Consider the following 26,990-nt stretch of genomic DNA (forward strand, 5'->3'; position numbering starts at 1 on the left):
ACTGTTGTGAGGGGCCATCATGCCAAAAGAAAGACGACGATGACTATGAAACGTGATGGAAAAACATCGTAACAAGGCGAAATGAACCATCCCACATGGATGCAAGGACATTGAGAAGTGTAAATACGGCATGAAACCTACAAAAGAAAACATTTCACGTGTATCTTAAATTAAGAGAAATCATAATAAAACTATGGACATTGAAGCTAAAGACCTGACATGGCAAAAAAAAAAAAAATGTGGCCACAAAATAAGTGAAACCTGCCCACGCATTAGTACTGTAATTCGAGGGAACAAAGTACTCATGTATGTTTGGGTCATTTCATTTTTTTTTTTTTGTATAAAAAATGAAATGACTTAGAAATACCATAAAATACAGTTAACATTCACAAAACTAAAACACAATTTTAGTCAATACAGTTGCATCTTTTATTCTATTGCTCTGAGTAAAATACATTTCACATCAAAGTAATATGTAAATACGTTACAAAACAACGTACACTGTGCACCAATAATGACAAACAAAATGTGTGTGGACTGACATGACAAAGGAGAAATCATAACCGGGGACACTTGAGAAAATGAAAAGGTCCAGTTCTGTGGTTTGTAAATAAACTTGTAACCGGCATCTCAAACCTGTACTGAGAGTAGCTAACACATTTTCCCAAGATCACATGAAATACTGTGTTTTGTGCTATAGACTTATGATCCAGCCTCCAAGATTAAAATATATCAAAGTAAATAAAGCTCTGCCACACATTCAGTTAAAATGCTGATCGAAACCTTCAACTTTGTTCTCCACTCTACCTTCAATCTACATTGCAAAAATGAAAAAAAAAAAAACCATAACAGCACGAAAACAAGGAAACTACGAGCAGCAGAAGCAAAATGTACGTTACAATCTTTGCAATACAAAGCTACATAAACACCAAAGCCCAGATAGCAGCACGGCAACGGTTAAATAGTGCAATTTCACCCCTGACACAAACATTTTTAAATCATAACCATCATTTGGTTTGGTAAAATCTTAGTAGCTAAAATGCTCTGGATTTGCGCATGTGCTTATTTTTTAACAATTTGGAAGATGAATTCTTGACTTCCTTTCAGGACCATGTGCGGATTACGATCCGCATTGTTAACCAGCCAAACAATGCAGCGAGTCTCAGATGAACTCGCCCACATGCATAGGAGTGTTGAACATTGCACACAATATTTGTTTAAATATCTTCAAGAAAATAATAGCTCTTTACAGCATGACACCCACTTTTGCCTCGAACGCCACCATCCATCACTACTGACTTAAACACGACATCGACTTTCATGTGGCACTACAACTATTCCAACAGCCAAACGACAAACAAACGCTTGCATACAGGAACCCTGTGTGAGAGTGTGCTGGGCTGCTCCATCCATGGCTACTTTACCACCACACGAAGAGCAGATGGAACATTCAACATTGTGTCAGACGCCGGTTTGGTAAGAAGCACGTGGGTCACCGGTTAAAAACTCACTCTACCACCACACGATAATATCAGTCATCACTTAATATTGATTGTGTTTTGTATGTTCTCTGTACTTCACCTCAGTACCTGCTCTGCCAGGGCAGGGGTATAAGTACACTTGAGGAGTCTGGGATGACAACAACAACACGGCTGTGTTTCAATACATTAAAGATACATGTCCTTCACAAACAATATTTCCCGGACAGCTAAAAGCGCTAGCTAAAACAAAGAGGTGCAGACAAGTGGAGAGACAGAAAGGACATTGAAACGTAGAAAGCGCGAGCTGCACTTGTCGCACACTAAAACCTTAGCATCTTCATGATCTTAAAAACTTATTTAGGACATTTTTTTTCAAGGACAATCAGGTGATTGTGTTCACAACTGACACACTTAAGTGGTCAGTTGTGCTACAAGACTCCACAATCTTCATTCAACATGATACATTTGTGCCCACGTCAGCTTCAGGCGTGTGTGTGTGTGTGTGTGTGTGTACAAGTGAGAGTCGACCTGTCGTGAGTGTTTGAGTGTGTGTGTGTGTGCTGGTCCTACAGGCCTTTATTGAAGTAGACGGTGGTGATATCGGGGTTCTTCTCTCGTATCCTCTCCTGCAGGTCGGCCTCCAGGCTGCTCACCTTCATGGAGCTAAAACCAGAGGTTGGTTCGTCACTTGGCTTATTCCCGGTGTGATGAGAGGATGTTGTGCTCGGAGGTCTTACCTTTTTTGCGGAAAGAGAGCGCAGCAGAGAGGGGTCGCGAACACCAGGCTGGAAGAACGATTGAATCCATTCAATCCAACTGAATTTAACACAGCTTCGAGAACAGAGCTTTGCTGCCGCCTAGTGCAGAACTTTGTGACAACAACAGCAAATACCTTCGACGTCACTCTTGACATCAAACACCATCTTTAAAATTCTCTTTTTTTCTCTTGAATACAACACCAATGACTAATTTTATAGAAGCACATATAGTATGTATATAGTACTTGAATGGAATATTTAAATCTGAGAACTCAATATTCACCTCTGCTCTAAATCCTGTTGAAATAAAGAGAAATTGAGCCTATAACAATAAACAATACAAATAATTTCTTAGTATATAACAATATTAAAATGGAAGTAATAATGTGTATGAACATTTTTTAGTTAGAAAACAAATACACTGGATTATTATTATTAAATCTAGTTATTATTTTGTCCCTTTTATTGATTTCATTTTTCTTATTTAATTTCACAGAACAATTAATCTAAATAAATGGTGGGAAGAAAGGATTAGTTTTTGTACTTATTTCCTCTCTATAAAACACGAATATAACATTCAAAGTGACTGAAATCCGTCGCCTCACCATTCATCACAGCTAGGGATCACGTTACGATGAGTAACAACTGATGCACTTACCACAGGCCCACCAGTCCCACCTGGACTGGAGCGTTGAGGATTGGGAACCGCTGCAAGAGGACAAACACAGAAGCCGTTAAACAGGAAACGTGAACTTTGACTGAACAGACCCGGCACATATTTGGTCCCCTCAACAAATAGACCAGAGAATATGTGCAAAAGTTCAAGCAAGGTGTGGAATGTGCAGGCAGCTCACCTTCATGAAGGCTCGCTTCTCCAGGGCATCCATTATTACGGGAGGAATCGCTGAGAAAGAGCAGGAAAACATGAAGAACATATGCAAAAGTTAAGCTAGTCAACAACCGTTTCAGTTTTATTTTGGGGCCGGTGAAACGTCCACACCTGCTATACTATAAGGGACGTCACTGAATTGACATAACCTGGATTTTCCCACTCGGCGTGAAAGACTGACTGCACACAGTTCTTACCCATGGCTGGCACCGCCATGCCGATCCTGGACACCACCACTTGTACGATGGCTTGCTTAGCAGCGCTGGCCGACTCTCCGAGTCGGTTGCCGTTCTCGTCTGTCACAGGGATGCCGTACTTCAGCTCCCTGTCAGCAGAGCCGATGTTGGTGAAACGTCTGAAACGGAGGGATTCCCAAGACTCACCTCTGTCTCATGAAGGGGATGTTGATACAGTTGGCAGCAGCAACAGCAGCGAAGGGAACGAACCGGCTGACGATTGGAGGAAGACGCTGCAGAGATGGGGAAACACCCTATGTCAGTAACTCAAACGGATCCACCCGACTCACACTGGGTTTTAAGAGCCTCTAGTGATCACAAACTCAGCTGGTGCTGATAAGACAAAGACGATCGCACACTTGAAAATTCAACGTGGAGTTTGCATGTTCACGGGGAAAACATGCAAACTCCACCCAGGAAGGTCCAGAACTGGATTCGAACCCTTGCTGACAGGAAGCAGTGCTTGCACTGATTTCCTCCCAGCCTCTGCACATTGAAGGACAGACAGGGGGCGGATCAAAAGAGTTGGTCAGTTGGAGATTTACTTAAAATTGCATTGCCAAATTGGTAGACTCATTGTTGGCATTACAGCTGGCTAAGGTGAATCAAGGCGAACCAAAGGTCACTTGGACCACCATTCCCAGACCAACAGGAGAAGGACGTGATGTTCCAATTTGCTTGAATTTCAACATGCTTTCAACCAGAGGTGTCTCAGTTCCAATTGTCAATAATTGTGGTAGAATGTTCTCCGGAAAAAAAAAGACATTTTCCTGCCTGACATAAAGGAGGCATGAGAGAGTCTGACAACACATTTGTAGAGCTGATCTCAGACATTACCGAAGCCAGAGACTTGAGTCCGAGGGCCGTGACCACAGCTCCAGTGGTGGCACTGACGTACGCCGCACCCAGCTGACTGGAGACAAGACGCCACATGTTAATCGCTCACATACATAACACACACCAGCACACGCTGAATTCAACACGCTATTGACCTAGGCGTTTTAAGCAGCTAGTCTAGAAGGACCACTGATGATGAACAGGCTGTTTGACCCTTTAGATCATGTGAAACACAGATGGAAATCAGCTGTTCACACCTGACATGGTAAATTACTGTGGAAGCGACGACTGAGCGCATTGTGACACCACACACACAAACATTGGTGCCACATTAAACAACCGTAAAAGGAGATGTCAGTGTGGCTATAACGTTTGGCAACAGTGACCTTACTTTACTGTGATGGGGGCGTCGCCACTCCGATTGGTGTAGTTGACCACAGCATTGAAGGACTGGTTCACCCACTGCCAGAACACCACAGCGGGGGTCGTCCTGGGGACATAAGCAAACGCCCAAAACACATGAAGTTATGCTACACATTAAAGCTGTAGTGTCAACACACAATATTTTGTTTTTGACAGGATGCAGGATACAAAAATTAAACTTGAGTCCGAGTAATCGTTTGGAATGTGGATTACATTTACTTTATTTTAATTCAGTAGTCATTTAACTCGTGATGTAAGCTTTTTTTTTATTAATAAGACATAAAAAAAAAATATCGTCATTGTTAAAAATAACATTTTTTTCTCACTGGGTTCAATTAAAAACCTGCTCTTTATACGAGATACATTTTTACCAGATGCTACTGACTTCCACCCACATTCACTGTGTATCAGTTTTGTTTTAATTTTCCTCATATTTATTGGATTACAGTCGCTGATGGCTACCTCAAACGTAATCCATCCCCAATACTTCTGATTTCATAAATTTGCTGACATATCTGAATGCTTTTACAGAGTTTTGTCATGTTTTCTTCAGCCGACAAACCTGCCTGTCCAAACAGCAGCACAACAAAATGCCTGTGCTCACACGTATTCAGCTGTTAAACATACATATTTGGACAATGGTGGAAAATCAATGTTTGCCTTTGTACTTTCTAAGAACTTTTTTATTTGAAGACTGTGTCAATAGAAGGTTAGAAGTCTACAGTACGTATATATATATATATATATATATATATATATATATATATATATATATATATATATATATATATATATATATATATATATATATATATATATATATATATATATATATATATATATATATAGACTTAGACTTAGACTTTCTTTATTGTCATTGCACAAAACATATTACTATATGATGGCAACGAAATTTCGGTCCGAGGCCTCCAGTTTCCAAAAACAAAACGAAATGTCCAAAAATAAATAGATACATAAATAATAATAAAATAATAACAGATAAGTGCCAGTCCAGAGGATGTACAATTGAACAAATAAACAGTATTGCAGCTATTGTCCAATGTTCAGCAACCTGACAGCACCAGGAACAAAACTGTTCCTGAATCTGGTGGTTCTGCATCGGATGTATATATATGAATTCAATTCTGTATGAAATTTCTGCACTTTAAGAGGATTTTCACTCTTTCTATTCATGGAGATAATAATCTGCTCTGGTGAGGATGAACTTGCAGTGGCTCAGATAATCATTCAGCGTGACGACACAAAAAAAAACACACCATTAAAATCCAAAGTACCTGTAGAAGGTGAGCATGCAGCCTGTGATGGACATGTTCATTGGCACCTGAGCCGACATCCGGCCAATGACAAACATCTTCTCCCCCGTGTCGGGGTGGAAGGCAGAGTCATAGATGTACTTGGCCCTCCAGAGCTCGTCCTCCGTCAGGCCTGGCTTCACAATACCGGCTCTGGGGGGGAAAAAAAGGAGTCGTGTTTTGACATTTTGCACATCATTTACAAGACCACTGATGCATGTGTGCAAAATATTTAAACTCCATCACGTCATGCTCATTCTATATACAGTATCTATTTACAAAACCTATATGTGTTACGAGTGACTGGAAGGTTAATACTTCCTGTAAATATCAACATAATACAGGAATTACATGGACTTAAAGGATGTTTCTGCTTCAGATTTACTGATAAACTCTCACACGTATGTCAGGAGACCTCCTTACCTGTAGTCCTCCACGATCACTCTGGCCTCATCCAGCGCCTGAGAAGACAACAGGACTGTTCGAGGGTCTGTGACCTTGAAGAAGTGCTTGGCGCGGCCCATGAACGTGCCCTGATCCCATCGTGGCTCCTTGATGTTGATGTTGAGGGAAAGCTCTTCAGACATGGTGACTTTCCTTAAAGACAACATTTAACATATTTATTGACACCTTTAGAAACAAGATTCTTTTTAAATGGTGTGGTTCTTTTTAATACATCAAAAACATCCGATGATGGATGATAGAGTCGAGCAGCTTTGACAGCATTCAGACAAGTTAGATAAGCGAGTGGTCTCCGTCACAGGAACAGCTTCTTCCCCTCGGCCGTCAGACTGTTGAATTCGTGAACAGCCTTGTTGTTATTTTATTTATTTATTTATTTTATTATTTATTTACTTTTTGACTGCATGTTATTCAAAAACACTTTCCTAGTTAGTGGGCTCCCCACTGACCATGGCAATAAATTCTGATTCTGATTCTAATTCTGATTCTGTAGCAACCAGCAACAAGCGCTCTTATTCCGAAACTTGGCTGGTCCAATAAAGATTTATCAGAGAACACGGTATCACCCCATAAATATTCAGAGATGATGAGAGTGAACTTAAACTCCTGGTCATTACTCCTTTTTTTCTCCTTTGTTGAGGATGAAAGAAAATGGAATGAAACTTCACAAAGGTTTGTTTCAATGAAAATGCATGTCTGAGTTCCAACAATATGTTGATGTTCAGACCCTGGTTGGGAAACACACCACACGAGCCAAACTAAAAATACCACTGAAGCATCACTTCACTCACATTAGGACGCCTACATACCCAATGTTTTGGCTGATGCAATGCTTTAGAGTAATTACTTAGTCGTAAGAAACTCGCGTAAGTAATAATTACTCATTACTTACTCGAGTTTCGGTTGTTTTCATCTACGTTCGTTCTGTTCGAGGCGAGTATCGACGACTTCAATCGATGTTTGGCTATTGTTACCAGTGGGTTTTTCACGGTAAAAAAACAAAAAAAAAACAAGACTCAGTTACAGTATATATTCGCCTGTCTCAATTCAACACTATCTCATTCCGTAACGAGATGTTCAGTTCAGTGTATTTTGATGGCAAAAAAAATTCCTAAATTCACAGACAATGAGGTTGAAAGTGCCAGCGAATGAGTCATGATCGCATGTTGCCAGCGAGGGTTTCATCGTGGAAATTGCGTGCAACGGCACCGGGACTAGAAAGTCACGACACCCTGCGAGCACTAAACGACCATGCTAATGAAAACATATCCGAATGATGTGTTTTAATAAAGCACCGCAACATTTCACGGGTGAAAGAGCGTGAAATCATCCAAACATTTCGCTGTTCAGCTCGTCACCAAGCCAACCGGTCTGGAAGCTAGCAGTCAAGCTAACAGGCTAGCGCCAAAAGCGTCTTGACACGGAGCTCGGCGAAATGAAATTCAGATTAAAATGTGTCTAAAAATATAGCATGCAACAAAGCGCGAGCGGCGAGTCCTCACCAGATGCGTATCCTTGGAGTTTTGATAAGAAGTGACCTCTACAGCGCCGCCGGGTGGACTCCTGCTGCCTTCAGGGACTGAATGGAAAAATTGAGTCACACTGTGTTTGGTTCATCACACTTTTCTAACCTACACTTAAAGGAATATTCTTGATTTATGTAGTATTTAATTTGCATGAGGGGAAAAACTATCACAAATACTAAACATCGTATAATATGAGAACAAACCGAAGTAACGCTTTATCACGAGGTCATTGAACGCACCACAGTAGGTGGCGCATAGATGGAGTGTAGTGGGTGTTGTCGGCGGATGGTAGCCACGTGGGAGGAATGACGGACAGTGATTGGTGGGTTCCATGTTTTCATGTGAAGGAATAAAACTCAATGGATATTTCAACTCAAATGTGACGATCGTTAGCGATGCGTCCTCTGTGGTTCAGCAGGTCATTTTGACACGTGACTTAATATTAAAATAGCCACATTTAATTTTTGTTTTATTTTTCAGTACACGTTCCATGGACAAACCACTGCCACAGTGGAGCCTGTTTATATCGTTCCAGCCATCGCTTGTTTTGCTCTGTGATTGTTTGTTTTGTGTATTTTGCTTCATGATTGTATGTTTTGTTTTTCGATTTTGTGTATTGTTTGGTGATGTTGTTTTATGAGCGAGTGTTTGTTAGTTGATGTGACATGCTTATAGGTTATTTGACCATCATTTTTTAAAACTATTTCTATAAATAACGTTACAACAAGTTGATATGATGTTCGCAATTTGTTGCTGAAAATTGACAATATATTATATATATTTCAAATATTGAAGTGAGGCTGTTGTATAAATGTGCGATCATGTGATTTCAAATCAGTTTGTTTGGTTGTTGAAACAGTCACATATTTCTTGTGTTGTGTCAATATTGACATGAACTTTTTCAATATTTGAAAAATAAATAATACCAATAATACATTTTTGAAGAATAAACCAATAGAAATACACTTTTTTAAAGTAAATAAAAATCTAAAGGGGGAAAAAGATAAGTAAATAAAAATATTGATGTTTTGATGAGTGGCTTAAGTTTATATGATTTGAAATCCTCAAGCTCAAACATCTCAATGATTTGGTCTCAGAAACTTACAGTTTCCTGTTTCCAATAAATGTGTTCATACAAGACATTTAAAAAAAATTCAAAGTGCACACTCAGAACACACATGATTGTGTACATTCCAGAGAAAATATTAGTTTACTCACAGCAAAAAAGAAGCTCCTTGACTCGGGCCATTTTGTATCTGTTGTAAATGTAAGTTAAAGGAAGCCATTCTGTACACCAGAGTGGTCAATAATGCTTTCCTCATAGAATCACTTGTTTGCTACAATAACCCAACATAACAGATGCTGCCAAGAACACTTTTCAGAATAACCTGAGAGGCACTGAAAATGTTAAAAAACGTGCTAAAACCTCAACATTGTAAGCATTAATGTGTGATTCAGCCAGACTAAAATTGAATTCTGCCTTCAGAATTGTTGCTCACGACTGCCACCCAGTGGCAACTGAAGAACCATTGCCAAATTGAAGCTGTCGAATCGATTACAAACGTTTATTTAGTATCAAAAACATGTAAAAGATTAATGAAAACATCAGTGTTAACGTAACACATCAGTTTGAGGTATGAACATTTAGGTTCAAACGAACTTCCCTCATGACACCAACAGATCCGACTGGTTGAGAGAGTTCCACTGCCGACTTGGTTAGTGCTTGGTAACCAGTCAGATACAGTGGACGATGAGAACCGAGAGGGCGGATCCGACCGCGAGTCCCAAAGTCAGAAAGAAGGACATGACTACTCCGGTGGCCTCGGCCAGCTCTCGCGGGACCACTTTGGGCCCGTAGATCATGGGTAGGGTACCGAGGTAGCCGTTGGTGAGGCCCAGGAGGCAGTTAAAGACCACTGGGAAGGCGTCATGGCGGAAAAAGACGGTGTGGAGGTGGTCCCGAGGCTGGAAGTTGCAGAACATGATCAGCGGGACGAGAATTGTCCGACAGAGCACCAGCGCAGGAAGGACCCTGCTGGTGGGTCCAGGGACCTGCAGCCAGGCAGTGGCCTGTCGACCGCAGAAGTCGGCAAAGTTGTACACCAGGAAGCTGGTCAGCGGAACAAAGTAGGTGCTGGTGAGCAGGCTGCCGCTGTCCTTGTGCACCGACTGGATCCCGGAGGACACGGCGGGGAAAACCGTGATGGAGATGCAGAAGACGTAGAAGACGCTCAAACCCAGGACCCACGTCTTCCTCAGGATGGGCTTCAGAGGTGGTATGGAGCGCACGGCTGACCCTTGGTCACTCATTCGTGCAGCACTGGAGGATGAGGCAGCCATCATGTAGTGTCTGCAAGGAGAAGAAGAGCACAGGATCTCTGAATATCACAGACATAGGCATAAAACAAACAGCAGAGAAAACATCCAAGCATAAATGGCAGGTCTGGTGGGAAGGGTTTGCGCTTTGGTGACCCAAGGATCCAGTCACTGCTATGAGCAGATGATTTGGTCGTCATGGCTTCATCATGGTGCGACCTTCAACTCTCGCTGGATCGGTTTGCACAGAGTGTGAAGTGGCTGGGATGAGGATCAGCACCTCTAAGTCCAAGGCCATGGTTCTTAACTAGAAAAGGATGAATTTCTCTCTGCTGGTGAGGAGTGAGTTACTGTCACAAGTGGAGATGTTTAACTATTTTGGGGTCTTGTTCTCGAGTGGGGGGGGGATAAGGGAGTTGGAGATTGGTCGGCGAATCAGCGCAGCAGGGGTGGTATTGCGGTCACTGAACCGTTGTGTTGTGTGTAAAAGAGAGCTGAGCCAAAATGCAAAGCCGATGAGTCTTAATCCCGACCCTCACCTACGGCAGGTGGTCACGGGTGAAAGAACAAGATCCGGGATACAAGCGACTGAGTGTTCTCCGACGGGTGGTGGGCGTCTCCTTTAGAGATAGAGCGAGAAGTTCTGCCGCTCGGGAAAGACACGGAGTAGAGCTGCTGCTTCTCCACGTTGTGAGGAGTTAGTTGAGGTGATTCAGGCATCTCATCAGGATGCAACCTGGACACCTCCCTGTGGAGGCGTTTCCATCACGGTCAGATGGGACGAGATCGAGGGGTCGGCCCAGGACCAGGTTTAGGGATTATATCCTTTCACCCAGTCGGAGTTGGTGGATGTTTCCTGGGAGAAGGCCGTTTGGTGCGACCTTCTGAAGCTGCTGCCCCCATGGCCCGGCAACAGATAAGCGGATGAGGATAGATGGATGGATTGAAATGGAAATCTAGGCATCACAACTTAAAAACCTAAAAAAATACTTGTATTCATCCTGAGAAAAAAAATCAGAACGCAGGTTCCTTCAATGACCACCAGAGGGAGACATTCCGCAGACTCCTATAACACTTGACCATTAAAGTGGAGATCAGTTCTCTCCTCCGCCATGTTGTTTTCGGCCCCAAGTCTTCCATTCCTATCTAAAATGTGATGGTATGCATGACACATTTCCACCAGACGACTGACCGTGAATAAGCCAGTTTGGGCAGCAGCATGTAAGCAATGATGCAGAGCAGGATCAGCACGTCAGCTGTCAGGAAGTAGGCCAGGGCGCTGTCCGTCACGTCCTCTGCTGCAGCCAGGTCAATGATGGACGCCACAGCGGTCAGCGTGCCTCCCATGGCCTGACCTGAGAGGAGCACATCGCTCATGAGCTGTGAGATCAAGTCAGCCAAGGGAAAACCCCAACATGTTGACCCCAGTAACATCTATTTTGGATTGAGTGAATAATACACAGACAGCGCCACCAGCTGGCCAAAGAAAGACTCAAGTTCAGTGTTCCAGCACCTGATATTAGAGCTTGAGAGATCCTCATGGGGAAATGCCCGCTGATGCCAAAAACGCTGCCACAGAAGACGTTGGAGGCGCCACTGACCACTGCCACGCTGACCAGCGTGCAGGCGAAGAACTCTACCCTGCAGCTGGACATGTCCACCTTCACCAGGACGGTGGTCACCACGAACACCAGCAGGATCAGCACCAGGGTGGACAGGATCCGAACGTTTGAGGACAATCTGCAGACATTTGAGCGACGACAGTCCAGCACTTTGTGGCGACATCTGGACGACGCTCGTGTGTGTACCTGTTCACCAGGAGATAGTTGAGGACCAGGGACAGCACGGAGGGGATCGTGGAGGCGATGACCAAATAACTTTCAAAGTAATCCTGTGACAAGCCACATATACAAACAATGACCACCAAAAAATCCAGTCTGCATGAAAGGGGAAGCGAAACTCGCAAGGAAGGTTTCTTCTGACAGAAACTCTCCTGACCGCTGCGGTTTCCTTGACAAATTGAATTAGGCTAGTCAAACCAAAAGTGTCTTTAAGGCGTAGTGGCCTCTTTAATGTCCACTGTGAAGTCGCACAGAGAGCTCACTCAGATGGTGTTGAGAACATCTGTCTGCACTTAGAGCCTCGCTGTGAACTGTCATGTGGTGCGTCTAATGGTTTAACCTGGTGAGGCGGGGACACCGTGTCGTACACGACCAGTGTGTGTGTGTGTGTGTGTGTGTGTGTTCTTGTACTTCTGTCTTTGTGAGAACCTGTATGAGTTTTTAATCAACAGAGCGAGGACCTTTTGGCTGGTCCTCACTTTGTCAAGCCTGATTTTGAGGGTTAGGTTTAGAGGGAGAGGCTGAGGATGTATGTCGATAACAGTCCTCACTAAGATCGGAAGACAAGTGTGCGTGTGTGTGGGCTTGCTTATACCGCCTTGTGAGGACCAATTCTTGACAAAACACTATCCTCGTGCAGACCTTATGTCTCCGTGGGGACCTCTTGCTGGTCCCCATAGGTCCAAACCTCAATTTGAGAGTGAAGACTTCAAAATAACAAGATGATAATAACTGTGTTTCAATTTGGTTCAGAGTCCTGGTTCAGACGAGAACAAGTTAAGGGTGAGAGGCTGGGCAAAGCATTATGGCAATGAGAGGCCCTCACAAAACTAGCGAAACATGTCTAAATATGTTCCCTCCTTTACTGAGACAGGTTAGCCAAGTGATTACAAAAGCAAGTTCTGCTCAGTGGGTGTGGGCATGAAACAAAGACAGCATGAGCTGCCTGGCAACAAACCAGAGGAATAACAAGAAGACTTGAGCAGAAGAAATGTTTTCGATTTGAAGCTGTAAAAACATATAAGCTACTATACAAGCCGTGCTTGGTTGAGAACTTTATAAGGTGGCGACTGAACAGTTTATTTTAGCCGTCTAATTTCTCTGGTTTCCTCCCACTCTTATTCTAAAATATTTTGATGCCGAACACAGTCAAAACGTTGACCAGATCAGAACTTTGTTCTTGAATGTTTTGACACAGTATTGCTTTCATGACTTCCAGATATCAAGCAGAACCTTTTCTACTTAAGTACCTACCTGGTGCAAGAGGTGGAATACACACTTAAATCATGTTGAAATGACTGTTGAAGGTTGCAAACAGTCATTTCTTGACTGATACCATGGGTTAAATGATACGTTTTTCTATGATCTTTGCCTTAAACTTAACATGATCTGATAGTGAATAGTTACAGTAGAATATATTACGTCATTACTTTTGTTGCCTAAATCAATTACCACATAAAAATATAAGTCGCCTCGTTGTTCACATTGTACTCACGCTGAGCTCAGATCGTTGCTCTTCAGCGCCTCCTTCTGAGTGGTTGCTGAGCTTGTACATCCAGTAGTGTTTGGCTGTGATGAAGAAGTTCCATGGCAGCAGCGACCCGATGCCCATCAGGAAGAAGATGATGTAGACCAGGCAGTAGGAATCCGTCGGGCTGTAGCGCACGGCCAGCGGCACCGAGGAATGTTTGGGAAGGAGGTTGGCAGAGGGAGTTTGGTCGTCGCTCTCCTCTTCGTCGGACACGGCATGGTTAGCGAGCGCAGCTGGGATGTAAGCGGAGTTAAGACTGGGCACGATCGGCTCGTCCATCTTTGCAGAGAGACGACGGGACGGTCAGCCAGAAACGGAGCGATGACAAAAGAGGAAGGCCAGGAGGGAAGGAGTGAGAAGTAGAGGCAGGAAGTGTTACAATGAGAGCTGTGAAAGAGAAGAAGAATGCGTGTTGAGAAAATCCATTGAAGCCTCTGACACAGTGATTTGGATGGAACTAACTTGAAATGCGCTGTGTGCAGGAAGGAGGACACGGGCAGCCATAGCAGGGGGGTCTGAGGAGTTCACTGAGGTGGTCCGAACATGTGTCAGCACCGGCTGAAAAACAGAGACCATTCTGGTCTAATACATACTGGAACTTTAACCCAACCCTCAGTTTTGAAAGTTTATTAATATGAATTTATTTAGCTCTTAACTAGTCCGCTGAAATGTATAGAAAAATAGATGGGTTTCTCCTCTTGTTTTCAGCATCAACACTACTGTGTTTGCCTTCAGAATCGGAGTTCGGGGTAATGTAGGACGGCGCTCAAGCCTTTTTTATGCCACATGCATGAGCCATAACAATGCAGTTTTCCTATTTTGTCGCTAAAACACCACCACCTATTGGCCTGGCATGTGTGCTACATTGTTTACAAGTCACTTAACTTATCATGAACCTTCACAGATTCCAAAATAACTCTTCACTAACACGAACAGATGTAATGAAGACATAAAATAACAAAATTAAGACATAAAAAAGCAGGACGTAGTGCTATACTTAAAACCTAATGAGTGTTTCTTGGGTTAAAATAAAATGGAGGTCATGGAGGTTCTCTAGTAAATGCAGAACAATTTGTGAGTGACCCCTGAGCAGCCAGCTGACCTCTTAGTTTGCTACCCTACATTTAGCGATTCTACGGTTAAAACCCCAGCGACGTGTTGAGCACTGTGTCAATGAAGACTTGAATCATGGCCCATATGATTCGGAGAACATCACATGACGAACAGGATTTCAGGAGACCGCAAATGCGCAGCATGATCAGAGCTCTCTGAGGATGGTGACGTGATCCAAATATTTTATGAATTACTGGTTGCATCTGCGAGAAGAACAAGTTTCCAGTCGATACATTCACGGTGCTTCTTGTCACTGAGGTTGCGATGTCAGAAATTGACCAGATCTTCTTAAAGTTTCATGAAGATCTAGTTTCCGTCTGTTCACAAGATAAGAAATACTTGCGTAAAAACAGGAAAACGGAAACACAACAACTGCTCATATCATGTAGAACTAGAGCTCAACAGTTGGAAATGCAGATTTGTACCTTAATATATATGTATTATTAAATATAAACATATAATATATATATATTTAAATATGTGTAAATACATTTAAATATTAGAGGAAGACAAAATAAACAAACAAAAACTTTTTTGTTTCGTTCATTCTCTTTTTAAATCCAACGAGTCTCAGGAGCGCATAAATGGAACACATGCTTTCATTGACACGGCTATGTAAACCCTTTACACACGTCGCCTCATGAGAAATCACACACGACAAATCACACACCGCGGTGCAGCAGTTCCGTCCCGCTCACACTGAACGCACCAGTGAGTGGAACACCAACCTCGCATGTGTGTTTCTGATGAGGAACCGCATAATGCTGAGCCAGGGGGAACAACAGAATGCAGATGTAGGACTTGGGTCTGGACGTTTCCTCCATGTCAGCAGCGTGTTTACACTATGCCCCACTGTTATCTGACGACCGCAACCTGTTCTCTTCTCGCTGTACGTGAACTTGACGCACAGTCCACCGAACGCAGCTAAGCTAACACATACAGAGCGCGTGTCTGGTCTCGATACTCACCTCCGTGAGAGGGTCGCCGTCACTAGAGACTCGGAACTCTGTCTTCCACAGACAAACAGTTCCATTCCACACCGCACCAGCGCTGCCTGGTCAGCTGATCAACACGCAACACTGCCGAACACCCACCTCACAACAACTCCACATCCCTCGTAGAGCTTGTCGAAATAAAAGCCTTCACTCTTTCAATCGCATAAGTTTCACATTTAAAACGCAAAATTTTGGCATGTATAATTCTGGAATCAGTATAATAGAAATAATTAGTAGATACATGTTAATAAATGGGCAGGATAAAACTATCAATAGATATTTTTAAACAATACTGCTTTTATTTTGGTAACAGCAATTCTTGCCTCAAGAAGCATATTTCCGTTGCTGCTATCAAATATACGACCTGTCGCAAAAATACTGTCTGGAAAATCAATGTTTTAGTTGCGATACTAAGTCAAACAAAATTATCTGAAGGCTGAAAAGCTGTCAAGCACAAGATTATGAACATTTAAGATACTACAAAAACCGAATGCATTTATTGTCTCCATAAAAAAATAAAAAAAAAAATCCTACATTGCTCTATTGTTCTTGGCTGACTGATATCAGGAGTTATTTCCCAATATAAAACCAAACCCACGTTTGTTTCACTCAGAGAGGTTGACCTTCTTGGAGACTGAAGTTTGTATGGACGTTTCACTTCCCTACAATGATGCTGCTTGAAAGGTTTGTCCACGAAGCAGTTTTCGCTTCAACCATGTCAGACAGCGTTGACCTTTCAACTAGTCGAGAGATGATCGCGCATAAACCACGTCAATAAAGCGTGTTACAGATTCATAATACATCGCAATGTCAATATCACATATAAATGGTTTTCATCGAAGGGTGCAGGTTGGAGTGTCAGACAGCAGATGTCGCTATAAAACAGCGTCTGCAATAAACTAAGTGGATCGCTTGCTCCGTGATGACACGCTGACATTAATTTATATTTACTAAGTATGTATTAATATTCTTGTGTGGACCAATCTTTGACGAGACACTGAGGATGTTTTGCCTTAGGAGATGACATTTTGGGCGGTCCACACAGTGTTTTCAGGGTGAAAACGTCAAAATAGCTGGATCTTTATAACTAGGTTTAAGTTTGGTTCAGGGTCCTGGCCAACGTTAATCGTTTATTTTGGATGGATTAAGGGTGAGAGGCTGGGGAAAGGGTTTTGGCAATGAGAGGTCCCCATAAGGATAGTCATACAAGTATGTGTGTGTGTACTGTATAGCAATACTTGTGAGGACTAATTCTTGGACAACACATCTACTTGCCAGTACTCACAAGGTTAAGACAGGGTATCTCTGTGTCCCCTCCTCACAAAGATGGTGGTACAAGTGTGAGTAGATGACCAACAGACTCAGTTGATACTTGCCCACAACGCTGGACAGTCCCTACACAGAGAGACATTGAAAACAACGCTGACGTTTACACCAGTTTTGATCATAAATCCAAGTTGAATCAGTGCATTTCTCACTAGTCACCGTAATTGAATGATGAATCGATGCATGTCTGTTCAAGTAGCACATTATTATTATTATTATTATTATCTCCATCAAGGAGGTTAGGTTTTCGACAGAGTTTGTTTGTTTGTTTGACTGTGTTCAAAATATAGATAGATTTGGAAGAAACTTTCAGGAAATATGTGAAAAGGAACAAGGAACTTTTTCGGCATTTGGATCCAGGAATTCATTGGGAGATATGTGGTGATGGACTGTCACTGCTTGGCGGAGATTAAGCACTCTCTGAGTGCTTTTGGAATTGTTATGATAACATGAATGTCCTTATAAATGTGTATTAATTCTATGTGTAGCAGGTTCAGTCAACGCGTGAGTTGTCCTCCTGTCCAATGGCAGTCGGCCTAGGTCCTTATCCATCTGTATCTTTTGGTTTTGAGTCCAGACAGTCCAGTCGAGCTGGATGTTCCAGACTTTCTGCACCTTATCAGGTGTCTGGCTTTGTCATCACATGAAGAGCTTTGCCTTTTGACCCTGCTGGGCCCAGATCAAATCTGGTCAGACCGTTCCACTTACTTCTGCACTGAGAACTACGGTCTCTGACTTTGAGGAGTGGATCGTCATCCCAGCATCACCAGACAGATCCTGCCCAGCACAATGATGCTGCGAGCATCATGTTCATCATCATCATATCAAGGTTGAGCTGAGTCTTCTTCACTAGCTGTTGGATGTTTCACTTCCACCAGACAGAGCCGCCACATCACCAGCCGCTACTGCTACTTCAGGGCAAAACCAGCCATCAGCTTTAATTCCACCTCATTCACTGCGAAGGTTTAATGAGGGGTGACGTGTCGGCGCTAAATTAGCCGTCCGTCTATGGAAACAGGTGCAGGATGCTGGTGCCACTCAGCGTGGAGACAGAGTCTCCCACAGATGAATCACCGGCCGATCCAAAACCCGAACTCATGAAACATTCAGGACGGATTTCTGGCTTAAAAAAAAACCTCATCCAGGGCCATTATCAGTGATTCTAAAACCTTGTTGTTTTGAGGGTCGGTCAAACCTCCCGGTGAGAGGCTTTCCAAGCTAAATGGACCAGAGGGGAGTTCTGCTGAAAGACATGATGTTGTTGAAGAAAATCTCCATCATGGTGGAGAAAGAGCTGAGGGATGAAGCTCAGTTTACCTGTCCTGCCTGTGGTAGAGACTAAAGACCCAAGCAGATGGACTTCACTCTTAAAGTTTTAAAGAGAAGCTGGACCATCAAACCCAAGCCAAAGGTTTACACTAGTGTGGTCGTCTAATCCAACCCGCGGAGACAAGATCACCAAAGACCGAAACCAGAGCATACAGACACAAAATCCAAGACTGTGAAGGCCTGATACTGAAGACTGAGACGAAAAGGACGGTTGCGACCAAGAACAAAGTGAATCCAGAAGCACAAGTCTCTTATTCATTTGAACACACTCATTATTTCTTGTCATTGCAGCTTGTTTTCAGTTTGGTCTTGGTCATGGTCTTGTACTAGTTATGGAGAGTCCATAACTAGTCTATCCATAACATCTGATCTCTCATAACACAAGATATACTTCTGTTTTTCTTCTTCATGCACGAGCCATTAACCCATTTTCTTTTGTCTTTTTTGGAAGGCGACCAGAAAAACTGTTGAATTGAATTTGTTTTTTATTAGTGGTGCGACTTTAATGGGTCAATTACGATTAAAACAAAAAAAACATTTCAATTTAATTTAATTTAACCGTTTGCTCTCCAGACACCAGGGAACCTTTGTAAGTGCAGGAGTACCTGGTCCACTGATCACACTGATGCACAAGACACGTCGCAGCTAGGATGATAACAACAACAACAACAAACATGGAGGAATCCCTGAACAAAAGCATCTGTTTGCTTTAGTTCAGGGTTGTTTTTCACTACACAATGACCAGGGTTTCCACTACTCTGGATGTACTTGAAATTCTTACAAAATTAAATTCTTACACAAATATTTTCAAGACATTAAAATACCTTTAGTTTAAATAAGGTGAAATAAAAACTTGAATATAGCCACCTAGTTCTTATCCAACAATAGGTCTTTATCTATCTTGTGGTCCACATGAAATAACTTGCAGGGCCAGATCTGGACCCCGGGGCTTGTGTTTGACACACACTTGAAACAGAACCTCCTTACTAAGAGGAGCAAGTTGCCAGGACTTACCAGGCTTGACTCAGGTCCAGTTGACCAGGGAACACCTCGGGCAAGTCGGGCCAAGCTGCCGCTGTTGAGCAACACATCAGGAAAGGAAAAGGCCAAACACACATGCTTTGTTTAAACTAAGAAATATAATTTATTGCATAAAAATTATATTTAGTTACAGGTAAGAAGGCTAGATGTTTCCAATCGATACTTTTGCGAGATAAAATGTCACTGAATCTGTTTTTCAATCCTTGTTTTCATCCTGAAAAAGTTCCTGGTCAGCAGTCTCTGTCATACACAGTCTGAGAAAAAGGGAACCAAATCCACAGTCCGGTCGTGTTCAGAAGCGACATCTTGTCAGCTGTTCAACATGTCGGCCCTTTGTGATCATTTGCGCACTTTGTCAGCAGTGTCCTGTCGCCTTGCCGAATTCCCACCAATGCCAGCGCCACTTTAAGGATACAAAATCAGAACCCTGTCAATGCCCTGATTTGAAAAAATAGAGTTACTCTTCCAGGAAACAAAAGAAATCAAATGCTTTTCTTTTCTCTTTTGCATAGCACTTACAAAATGATGACAAGTGCACACACGCATTTAACATTCATACAGATACACAGCAAGGCTGCCAGAATCGTGACACTGTTTTGGTATTGTGACTTCAAACATCAGCGTTTTTTTGCTTAGAGACGAAGGAGGAATGGAGAAATGAGGAAAGCCTGAAGACCCTGACCACAAAGCAGGCAGCTTCGTAAAACGCTTCTGTCATCAAATTAGAAGATTGCGTTGTGACGGTTGCTCACTGACAAAAACGCACGCACACAAACACACACACACCGTTCATGTTGAGGTAAATGTAATGGTCTCCTGCAGACTCAAGGCAAAACTAATCTCCGCGTAATTCATCTCCGAGCAGCGAATGCAGACGAAGCACGGCGCTCAGACCTGCTGCTATCATGGTGTCTGACAGTTGAGCTTCAACATTTCACGCTAACATCGTCATCTACAGTCAGAAACGGCAAAAGCAGCTATGAGCAGAACAAAAAGAGAATCCACAAATATGGATAAAAAGCTCACTGAGCGTTCCCCAAAGGAAACTTTTAAGAGACTGTGGAGAGGAAAAGGAGAGATGGATTCAGCAACCACTGGCATTGTTTATTTGGGTGAGAAGAGGAGCAAGAAGGTGGGGCTGTGTTTACATGTGCTACGGATCATTTAACTTGAATGTAGTGGGGTTTTAATGGTGCGTCTTCGTGTAGGTTGTACGCAACCCCCTGTGGAGCTGAGCTCTGTCTCACAGACGTGGCAGGTTAGACAGCTAAAGCCTTGGAGAAGAGCTTGGTGATAAGCCAAACCATCCCTTGGACCGACAAAGAGCCTCTCTTCTAGATTACTCAACCCCCCCGGTCGTCAAAGTGAGCCGTGCCTCCTCCTCCTCACTTCACACAGGTTTCAGAAAAAGGCTACCTGTCACTGAGACATCTAACCGGGCTTCAGGATGACAGGAAAGTCTGCCAGTCAATGGATCAGTCGGGAAGACCACTCGCAAATGGGCTTGGTCTAGGAAGCTGGTGCCTCTTATTATTTGAGTCAATCTGAATATTTCCTTTTTACATGGACTGATGTGAACCGGATGCACCTGAGACCGTTCTGTGTGGTGCATTCAATGTATCTGTAAATTTGGTTGTTAACTTTTAAGAGACATAAGTATTCAAATTTAAGCTTTTGACTTTAATCTCCTCACTTGTGTCATGCATTTGCTCTCTCTTCACGCACCTGTTCATAGTCTGCTTCACAAGAATCCATGGAAAATAAAATAAGAAATTTATATTGGACCCTGGTTGGATTTAAATGCAAGTCCCACATAGAATCTGCACTTAATGTATTCAAAGTTTTGAGGATTGTGCATGCGAGTTTCTTTCAGGCGCAGAGGTGGCATAAGCTTGTATAAAATAGAACTGGAGTTAGACCCAGGTAACTCCAGGTCAATGACACCACAGACAGCATCACTCAAACCCTTACACCAAAGTCTTGAGTCAGAAAGTTGCCACTATGATTTACTGTTTTGTTTTTGGTAGTCAATCTTATATGTTAAAACATTCTTATGTGAATGTCTTAAAAATGGATGGTCCAAAAAAAAACAACGCCAAATAGAAGTGGCACCGGTTCATCTGGCTGAACTGGACACCTCCAGGGTCAAAGGTTTTCCCTCTTGACAAGCAGGTTTAAGTCCTCCTTTCAAATTGGTAAGAGGCAAACCAGTCTCTGTGGCCTACTGATACCTGTCAGGAGCAGCTCTCCTTTGTTAGCCAGACAGTTTCCTTCAGCCCTGCGCTGACTTCCAGGGTCAGGAGGTTTCCAGCTTGACAAGCAATGGAACCCATCCTGGCTCCACGTCCTCTGCTTAATGAGCGTGAAGTGGGAGCGGCGGATCTTTCCGTCCGGAGACACGGACTCTACTGAACTGCGCAGGCTTTCCTTTGAAATGACTGACAACAGAGATTCTTGAGCACCAGTTCTTGAAACACAAGCCCCCAGACCTGCCCATGTTACTGCCAGCCAGTTCATGACCAGCTAGTTTCCAAGCCTGACACAATAGTTTCCATGTAAACACAGCCACCTTCCTCCAGTTCATAGTGTGGGGTGAAAGTTTGGGCGCTTCCACTGTAATGACTGTGATGGAGTGTGGGCTGAAATCTGAAGGTGCCCCCCAGTGAGAGCAGGCCGACGTAACCCTTTCAGAGAAGGGCGGCGTTTACTCCGGTGATTTGGCCCAAAACCTTGCGGGTCCAGTTCTAATGATTAGTCGTCGGAGAAATTGGACTATAAATTCTTGATGAGTCCATTAATGACCGCTTGATGTGTGTGCAGCCTGAGGAGGTTGTTGCTGTCAGATATTGAGCGCACACACACCGATGACAATGATTTTTCAGTAGAAAAAGCCCCTGCCCTGAGGTGAGACGGTGTTCAATCATGCACTCTCATGCTGCTACTGAATTGTGGCTAATCCCTTGTTAGCCTGTGTTTGCACTTCGCTGTTTCCTTTTTCGCTGTTTATGTACAAGAAAAGCAGAAAGTCAACACGACGTGACAGATGACTTAACACCCATTTTACGCTTCTTTACCGACAAATTGCCTCTCAATCTTCACCACTTTTAAGGATTCCGGTCGAGTGAGCAGGGCATTGGTCGCCGGATATCCCGCGTGCCGGCGGTGCATCGCTAAAGGGGGCTGAAGAGTTCCGACAGGATCAGGCGCCGCTCTTGTGAAACCAAAAATGCGCCGCGTGTGCATATTCATTGGCAGGTATTTGTCATATCCATGTGTATATATATATATATATATATATATATATAGTTCGTTCCCTTGGACCAATCAACAATCGCCGTCCGTCGTCATGACAACAAGCACTTCACTTTTGCCCATCTCCTCCAGCGCTGTTGCCAAAGAGACCAGGTCTGCATCGCCTTGGTGACAAGCTTCCCATAGGTCCAGTAGAACACCTGTGGGGCTGGGCTTTGTCGCAAAGTAGTTCAGGTACCTGAGGACAGCAGAGGAAGGAGAGCGCGCTGTTAGCCGGCTGAATTTTGGTTCGTCCACCGCTGACTCACCGCACAAGCCCAATGAGATGTTTGACTTCTAATTGAGAAAGACTCTGATATAATTATTATCAAACAATAGTAGAATATTCATGATTAAGTCGCACTGAAACACCCAACGTGTTTTTTTTACAGTCCATCTTTTATCCTGTTCCTTGCTTGTATCGACTAAATATTTCCAAAAATGAAGCACCATCCTGTGCTGGTCACCGACCTGTCGAAGCCCAAACTGCGGGCCAGTAGCCTCCAGTCGCAGCCTCGAGCACTGGGAGCGTCCAAGCTGGCGCAGATCTTCAGCCGAATGGACTCAGGCAGGCGAAAGGCATAAGGTCCCACTTGAGAAGCAGGCAGGCAGCTTCCTCCAGATGGGAGTGGGGAGTGAGGTGGGAGTGTCTGGACACACAATCAGTTACACACATTAAACCGGTGTCACAGGGAGGAATGATGGGGGGTTGTGTTGAAGTACCTCCTGGATGTCGGTGTGCAGCTGGAATATCTGACCTTCACCTTCCACCTGTCGCACGCAGATCTTGCAAGTGAGCTGAGACACCACCAGGCTGCTTCGCTCCAGGCTGAAGGTGCAGTGCAGAGGTCTTTGACTGCCGCTCCAGATGTGGTAGAAGGGGATCTCCTGTAGAGAGCATGAAATGAAAGTCTCAGTCTCGGACTCAAATCCTTATCACACAACTTCACTGTCTCCTGAATCACTTTTTTTCCAAGTCAATAAACTTCAGTTTGGAGCCCCACACTGGCTCTCAGCAGGCTATAATTTAATTCTGCCATGTTTGCATTGGTGTCCCAGTTTGTTTATTCAAAGCAGTTCCAATCTCCATAGCAACCCATCCAGAAGACACACAGCGCACAGCCGTGCAGCAGCACGGCGCTTGATATTCATTCACACAGGAGGTGCCATGCAAAGCCTCCGACCTGGTACTTGGCCAGCAGCTTGCTTCTCCAGTGAGCGTGCGGGATGTCGTGGATGGAGAGGCGCAGGTTGTGGTAACTGTCTTTAAACAGCAGCGGTTTAGGATCCTCCAGCAAAACCCCGCCCAGACTCCGCTCCAGGTCCAGCACCTCCTGCACACACACAGAACAGAGTGGGTTTACTATTGCTTCAACAAGATGATGTGGCGTGAGGCATCATCAAAGAGGGTGGTATCTTAGCGTAAACATTGTCAATTCTCGCTCCACAGTTTTCGAATGATCACTGCAGTCGACTTCAGGAAGCAGGACGAGAGTGGTGTGAAATCAACTCAGCTGTGGAACATCTCTGGAGTCTCCTCCACAGTTGGCCAGGCAAACTTCACTTTAAAAACATAAAGCGATTCACCAAAAAAGGAAAACTGTTTAATCCTGCTTTCAAAGCCAGAACTCTCTTTGCTGTTTATCAGGCGGTTCACACTCGCCACTTTCGGCTTCCGGTGGGACAAAAGATGCCAATATTTGTTTGCAAAATTAAATTTAGGAAACACCAGATGCACCTGCAGGGTTTGAACGACGTGCAGCTCTCCTGCAGCCTTGTGTGCTTTTTGCTTTAATTTACTCATTTGAGAGCGGCTGCCACGACTTGAAACAGAATTGAAATAATGGATAGTTCGCAAATGAGCTGAAACTGGCGATGAAAGCTTCATAAATCTGAGGAGAGCTGTAAAATTGGGTGATTATTCACGAAGATTTATGAGTCTGTTGCGCGAGTTTGGAACTTATTTTAGAGAAACTAATGACACGCTGGATGAAAAGGTGAAAAAGGACCTTCAGCGCATGTGGGGTCTCGTGGATGCAGTAGATCCGGAGGCTGTAGTCCAGTGACAGGCAGGGCGCTCTGGGGGCGAACAGCGCCAACTGGAGGCGTTTGCAGGCCGGCTGAGGTGGGCAGGACTGTCCCACCAGACCGTACGTTCCGAGCTGCTCCATCAGAACGTGACAGCACTCCTCCTCCAGCTGCAGGTAGCAAGGAGACGACAGGGTTTCCTCTCCCACCGTCAGGACCTCCTGAGTAAGAGAGCAGGAACGTTACTTGAGTCAAGAGCAGTGGAACTTTTTAGTGAATAAAGACAGTAAAACAAAAGGAGAAAATAAAATAAATAAAAAATCAAAAGCTGCAACATGAATAGATAATCGACTGAAATGAAATAGGAGTGAAAGTGACAGATATATAGAAACTTTAGAATGTAAGAGTACAAACTGTGCTGCAACATATATTACTAAAAAGATTTCAAGTAAAAAAAAAATGAGCAGTGATAAAACTACAGATGCTAAAGATGAAAGAAACACCACTTTTTAGGAACTACATTAATCTGCAGAAAAAGTTTGGGATGTTCCAGATGAAAAAAAATGGATCAAGCCAAAAAGTAAAAAAGCAGATTTTTGGAACTTCATCATGTAATTCATTGAATGAAATCGACATAACACAAATTTAAATACTTTAACAGTGATATTAAAGGAGGATATAATAATTAGTAGTAATGTATTTGATAATAGAAGGATGGAAAATAAATGTGTGGGAAGAAGAAAAGCATTCAATCTAAATTTCATATGAAACATTCTTCATGATTAAAACTAGACAAAGGAAAGCATTATCCAAAATAAACACATTAATTTTCGACTCTCATGCAGTCATACGGGTATCAAAGTCCATCTCACCTCCCAGGCCCCTTGATGGGTCTGTGTCTTGAGCGTGAGGGTCCAGTCCGGCGTCGGTGTGTCCAGTTGGGCGCAGTGTGGCAAGGTCAGGACCACGGGACGATTCAGCAGCATGCCGGACGGACCACAGCTGACCACTGGGCTGAGAACAGTCTGGCTGCCCTCGGAGGGAAGGCTGGAAACAACCCAAAAAGACAAGTGCCCTCTTTAGTTCAGAACTTGAAGTTTCATCTCCGTTCTTTCATGCACATTCAAACCAGTACATTCGCAGTAGTAGGAATGAATTAGTTAGTGGATGGTGCCAGATATAAAACAGAGCGCCACAGAGTGGCAAGGAGGTGCCACAACATACAACACTCCTTATTGTCACACTCTTATCGATCAACACTCACGTTGTCTTGTCCCACTTGTTGATGATGAGGTACATCTCGTAGAACTTCCCCTGTGGAATGGTGCCAGGAGGAACCAGCAGGCTCACGCCTACAACAGAAGTTATCGTTTTCAATCTTCTTTTTGGGTCAGCAGCACCGAGCCGAGCCGTTAGACCATGACACACTTACAACAAGTCTCCAACGAGTGTGACTCATAATCACCTGTGTTTGGGATGGTGAGGCGTCCACCCAGGTGACCCAGAGTGGTGCTGGTGCTGAGCCCCGGCTCCCTGGACAGGGTATGATAGGGGTACTCTCTCCCCATCGTCCCCACCGACTTCAGACTGAGGATCTCACTGTCAGCCGTGTACATGTCAGCAGGCAGCTCCAGAGAGGAGAGCGTGGACGAGTTGTACACCTTTATCTTCAGGCTGGGTAAGGGGTCCAGCAGAGGGGAGGTGGTCATGGGGATTTTGTGCAGGCTGTCGTTGACCCCCTGCTGGAGGGAGAAGAGAGGGCTCCGGAAAGCCCCTGCTGTGGCTGTCAGATCTGGAGGAGCTGATGGATGCAGAGGATGTGGGTTATCTGTGAGGGACAGAGAGACTGTGACTGAACCAAAACAGGAAGTCCAATAAAGACGTGAAATCAAAGAGTGAATAAAGACGATGAGTCATTCGTTAAGCCTGTGCTCACCTTGTCTGGGTGGCTTGTAGTTGCCAGGGTGAAAGGCGGCGGTGAGAGCAGACGAAGAGTCCGTGATGTCCCCGTGGAGATGGCGACATCTGCGGCGGTATGCCAACACGCCAACACACAATACGAGTATCACACACAGCAGCAGGGCTCCGACCAAACCAGCGTACACCGCGACGCCCATTCCAGGAGCCAGAGCTGGAAACACAACAACGACATTATAGCAAGGACGAAGAAAGGAAACGAGAAACCCATCACTCAGTTTGTGCAGAGCTTTTGAGGAGACATCATTTGCTAACAGTGCGTGTACATTTTTAAACC

General features: G+C 43.8%; 3 protein-coding genes across 6 annotated transcripts in view; all 3 read right to left on the reverse strand.

The window, feature by feature from the left end:
* Positions 1–415: 415 nt before the first annotated feature.
* On the reverse strand, positions 416–8,037 carry sfxn3 (sideroflexin 3). 3 transcript variants are annotated; one of them, XM_053875474.1, is made up of 11 exons: positions 7,902–8,037; positions 6,361–6,534; positions 5,920–6,090; positions 4,593–4,691; positions 4,202–4,277; positions 3,512–3,597; positions 3,326–3,453; positions 3,094–3,143; positions 2,898–2,947; positions 2,219–2,266; positions 416–2,144 (listed from the first exon to the last, which is right to left on the reverse strand). In XM_053875474.1, the coding sequence occupies exons 2-11, from the start codon at positions 6,522–6,524 to the stop codon at positions 2,048–2,050; spliced, it is 969 nt and encodes a 322-aa protein (XP_053731449.1). In that variant the 5' UTR covers positions 6,525–6,534; positions 7,902–8,037; the 3' UTR covers positions 416–2,047. The 3 variants fall into 3 exon arrangements, with proteins under 3 accessions (XP_053731449.1, XP_053731450.1, XP_053731451.1); XM_053875475.1 differs by lacking the exon at positions 7,902–8,037 and adding an exon at positions 7,292–7,463; XM_053875476.1 differs by lacking the exon at positions 3,326–3,453.
* Positions 8,038–9,462: 1,425 nt separating this feature from the next.
* On the reverse strand, positions 9,463–15,835 carry slc29a3 (solute carrier family 29 member 3). Of its 2 annotated transcripts, XM_053875472.1 has the most exons (7): positions 15,695–15,835; positions 14,076–14,171; positions 13,578–14,000; positions 12,050–12,132; positions 11,755–11,981; positions 11,434–11,596; positions 9,463–10,275 (listed from the first exon to the last, which is right to left on the reverse strand). In XM_053875472.1, the coding sequence occupies exons 3-7, from the start codon at positions 13,890–13,892 to the stop codon at positions 9,660–9,662; spliced, it is 1,404 nt and encodes a 467-aa protein (XP_053731447.1). In that variant the 5' UTR covers positions 13,893–14,000; positions 14,076–14,171; positions 15,695–15,835; the 3' UTR covers positions 9,463–9,659. The 2 variants fall into 2 exon arrangements, with proteins under 2 accessions (XP_053731447.1, XP_053731448.1); XM_053875473.1 differs by lacking the exon at positions 14,076–14,171 and having other exon boundaries at positions 15,695–15,816.
* Positions 15,836–19,545: 3,710 nt separating this feature from the next.
* Positions 19,546–26,990, reverse strand: part of unc5b (unc-5 netrin receptor B) — a 53,372-nt gene continuing 45,927 nt past the window's right edge. Inside the window, exons 9-17 of the mRNA XM_053874788.1 lie at positions 26,673–26,867; positions 26,202–26,564; positions 26,001–26,088; positions 25,609–25,783; positions 24,718–24,957; positions 23,893–24,042; positions 23,432–23,596; positions 23,180–23,358; positions 19,546–22,907 (exon numbers count right to left, since the gene is read on the reverse strand). Coding sequence (XP_053730763.1) covers positions 22,742–22,907; positions 23,180–23,358; positions 23,432–23,596; positions 23,893–24,042; positions 24,718–24,957; positions 25,609–25,783; positions 26,001–26,088; positions 26,202–26,564; positions 26,673–26,867 — 1,721 coding nt within the window. The 3' untranslated portion in view covers positions 19,546–22,741. The remainder of the gene's footprint in view (positions 22,908–23,179; positions 23,359–23,431; positions 23,597–23,892; positions 24,043–24,717; positions 24,958–25,608; positions 25,784–26,000; positions 26,089–26,201; positions 26,565–26,672; positions 26,868–26,990) is intronic.

The sequence above is a fragment of the Synchiropus splendidus genome, chromosome 9 (assembly GCF_027744825.2).
Source record: "Synchiropus splendidus isolate RoL2022-P1 chromosome 9, RoL_Sspl_1.0, whole genome shotgun sequence".
NCBI classification, from domain to species: Eukaryota; Metazoa; Chordata; class Actinopteri; order Syngnathiformes; family Callionymidae; genus Synchiropus; species Synchiropus splendidus.

What these genes read in the sequence shown, in the direction of transcription:
- sfxn3 (XM_053875474.1), bottom strand. Translation starts at nt 6,524, where the DNA reads ATGTCTGAAGAGCTTTCCCTCAACATCAACATCAAGGAGCCACGATGG. An exon ending in GACTCAAGTCTCTGGCTTCG is followed by an intron (nt 3,598 to 4,201) that starts GTAATGTCTGAG and finishes CCATCTCTGCAG; the next exon opens with CGTCTTCCTCCAATCGTCAG. An exon ending in AGAAGCGAGCCTTCATGAAG is followed by an intron (nt 2,948 to 3,093) that starts GTGAGCTGCCTG and finishes GTCCTCTTGCAG; the next exon opens with CGGTTCCCAATCCTCAACGC.
- slc29a3 (XM_053875472.1), bottom strand. Translation starts at nt 13,892, where the DNA reads ATGGACGAGCCGATCGTGCCCAGTCTTAACTCCGCTTACATCCCAGCT. An exon ending in AGCAACGATCTGAGCTCAGC is followed by an intron (nt 12,133 to 13,577) that starts GTGAGTACAATG and finishes GGCTTGTCACAG; the next exon opens with GATTACTTTGAAAGTTATTT. An exon ending in AACTATCTCCTGGTGAACAG is followed by an intron (nt 11,982 to 12,049) that starts GTACACACACGA and finishes AAATGTCTGCAG; the next exon opens with ATTGTCCTCAAACGTTCGGA.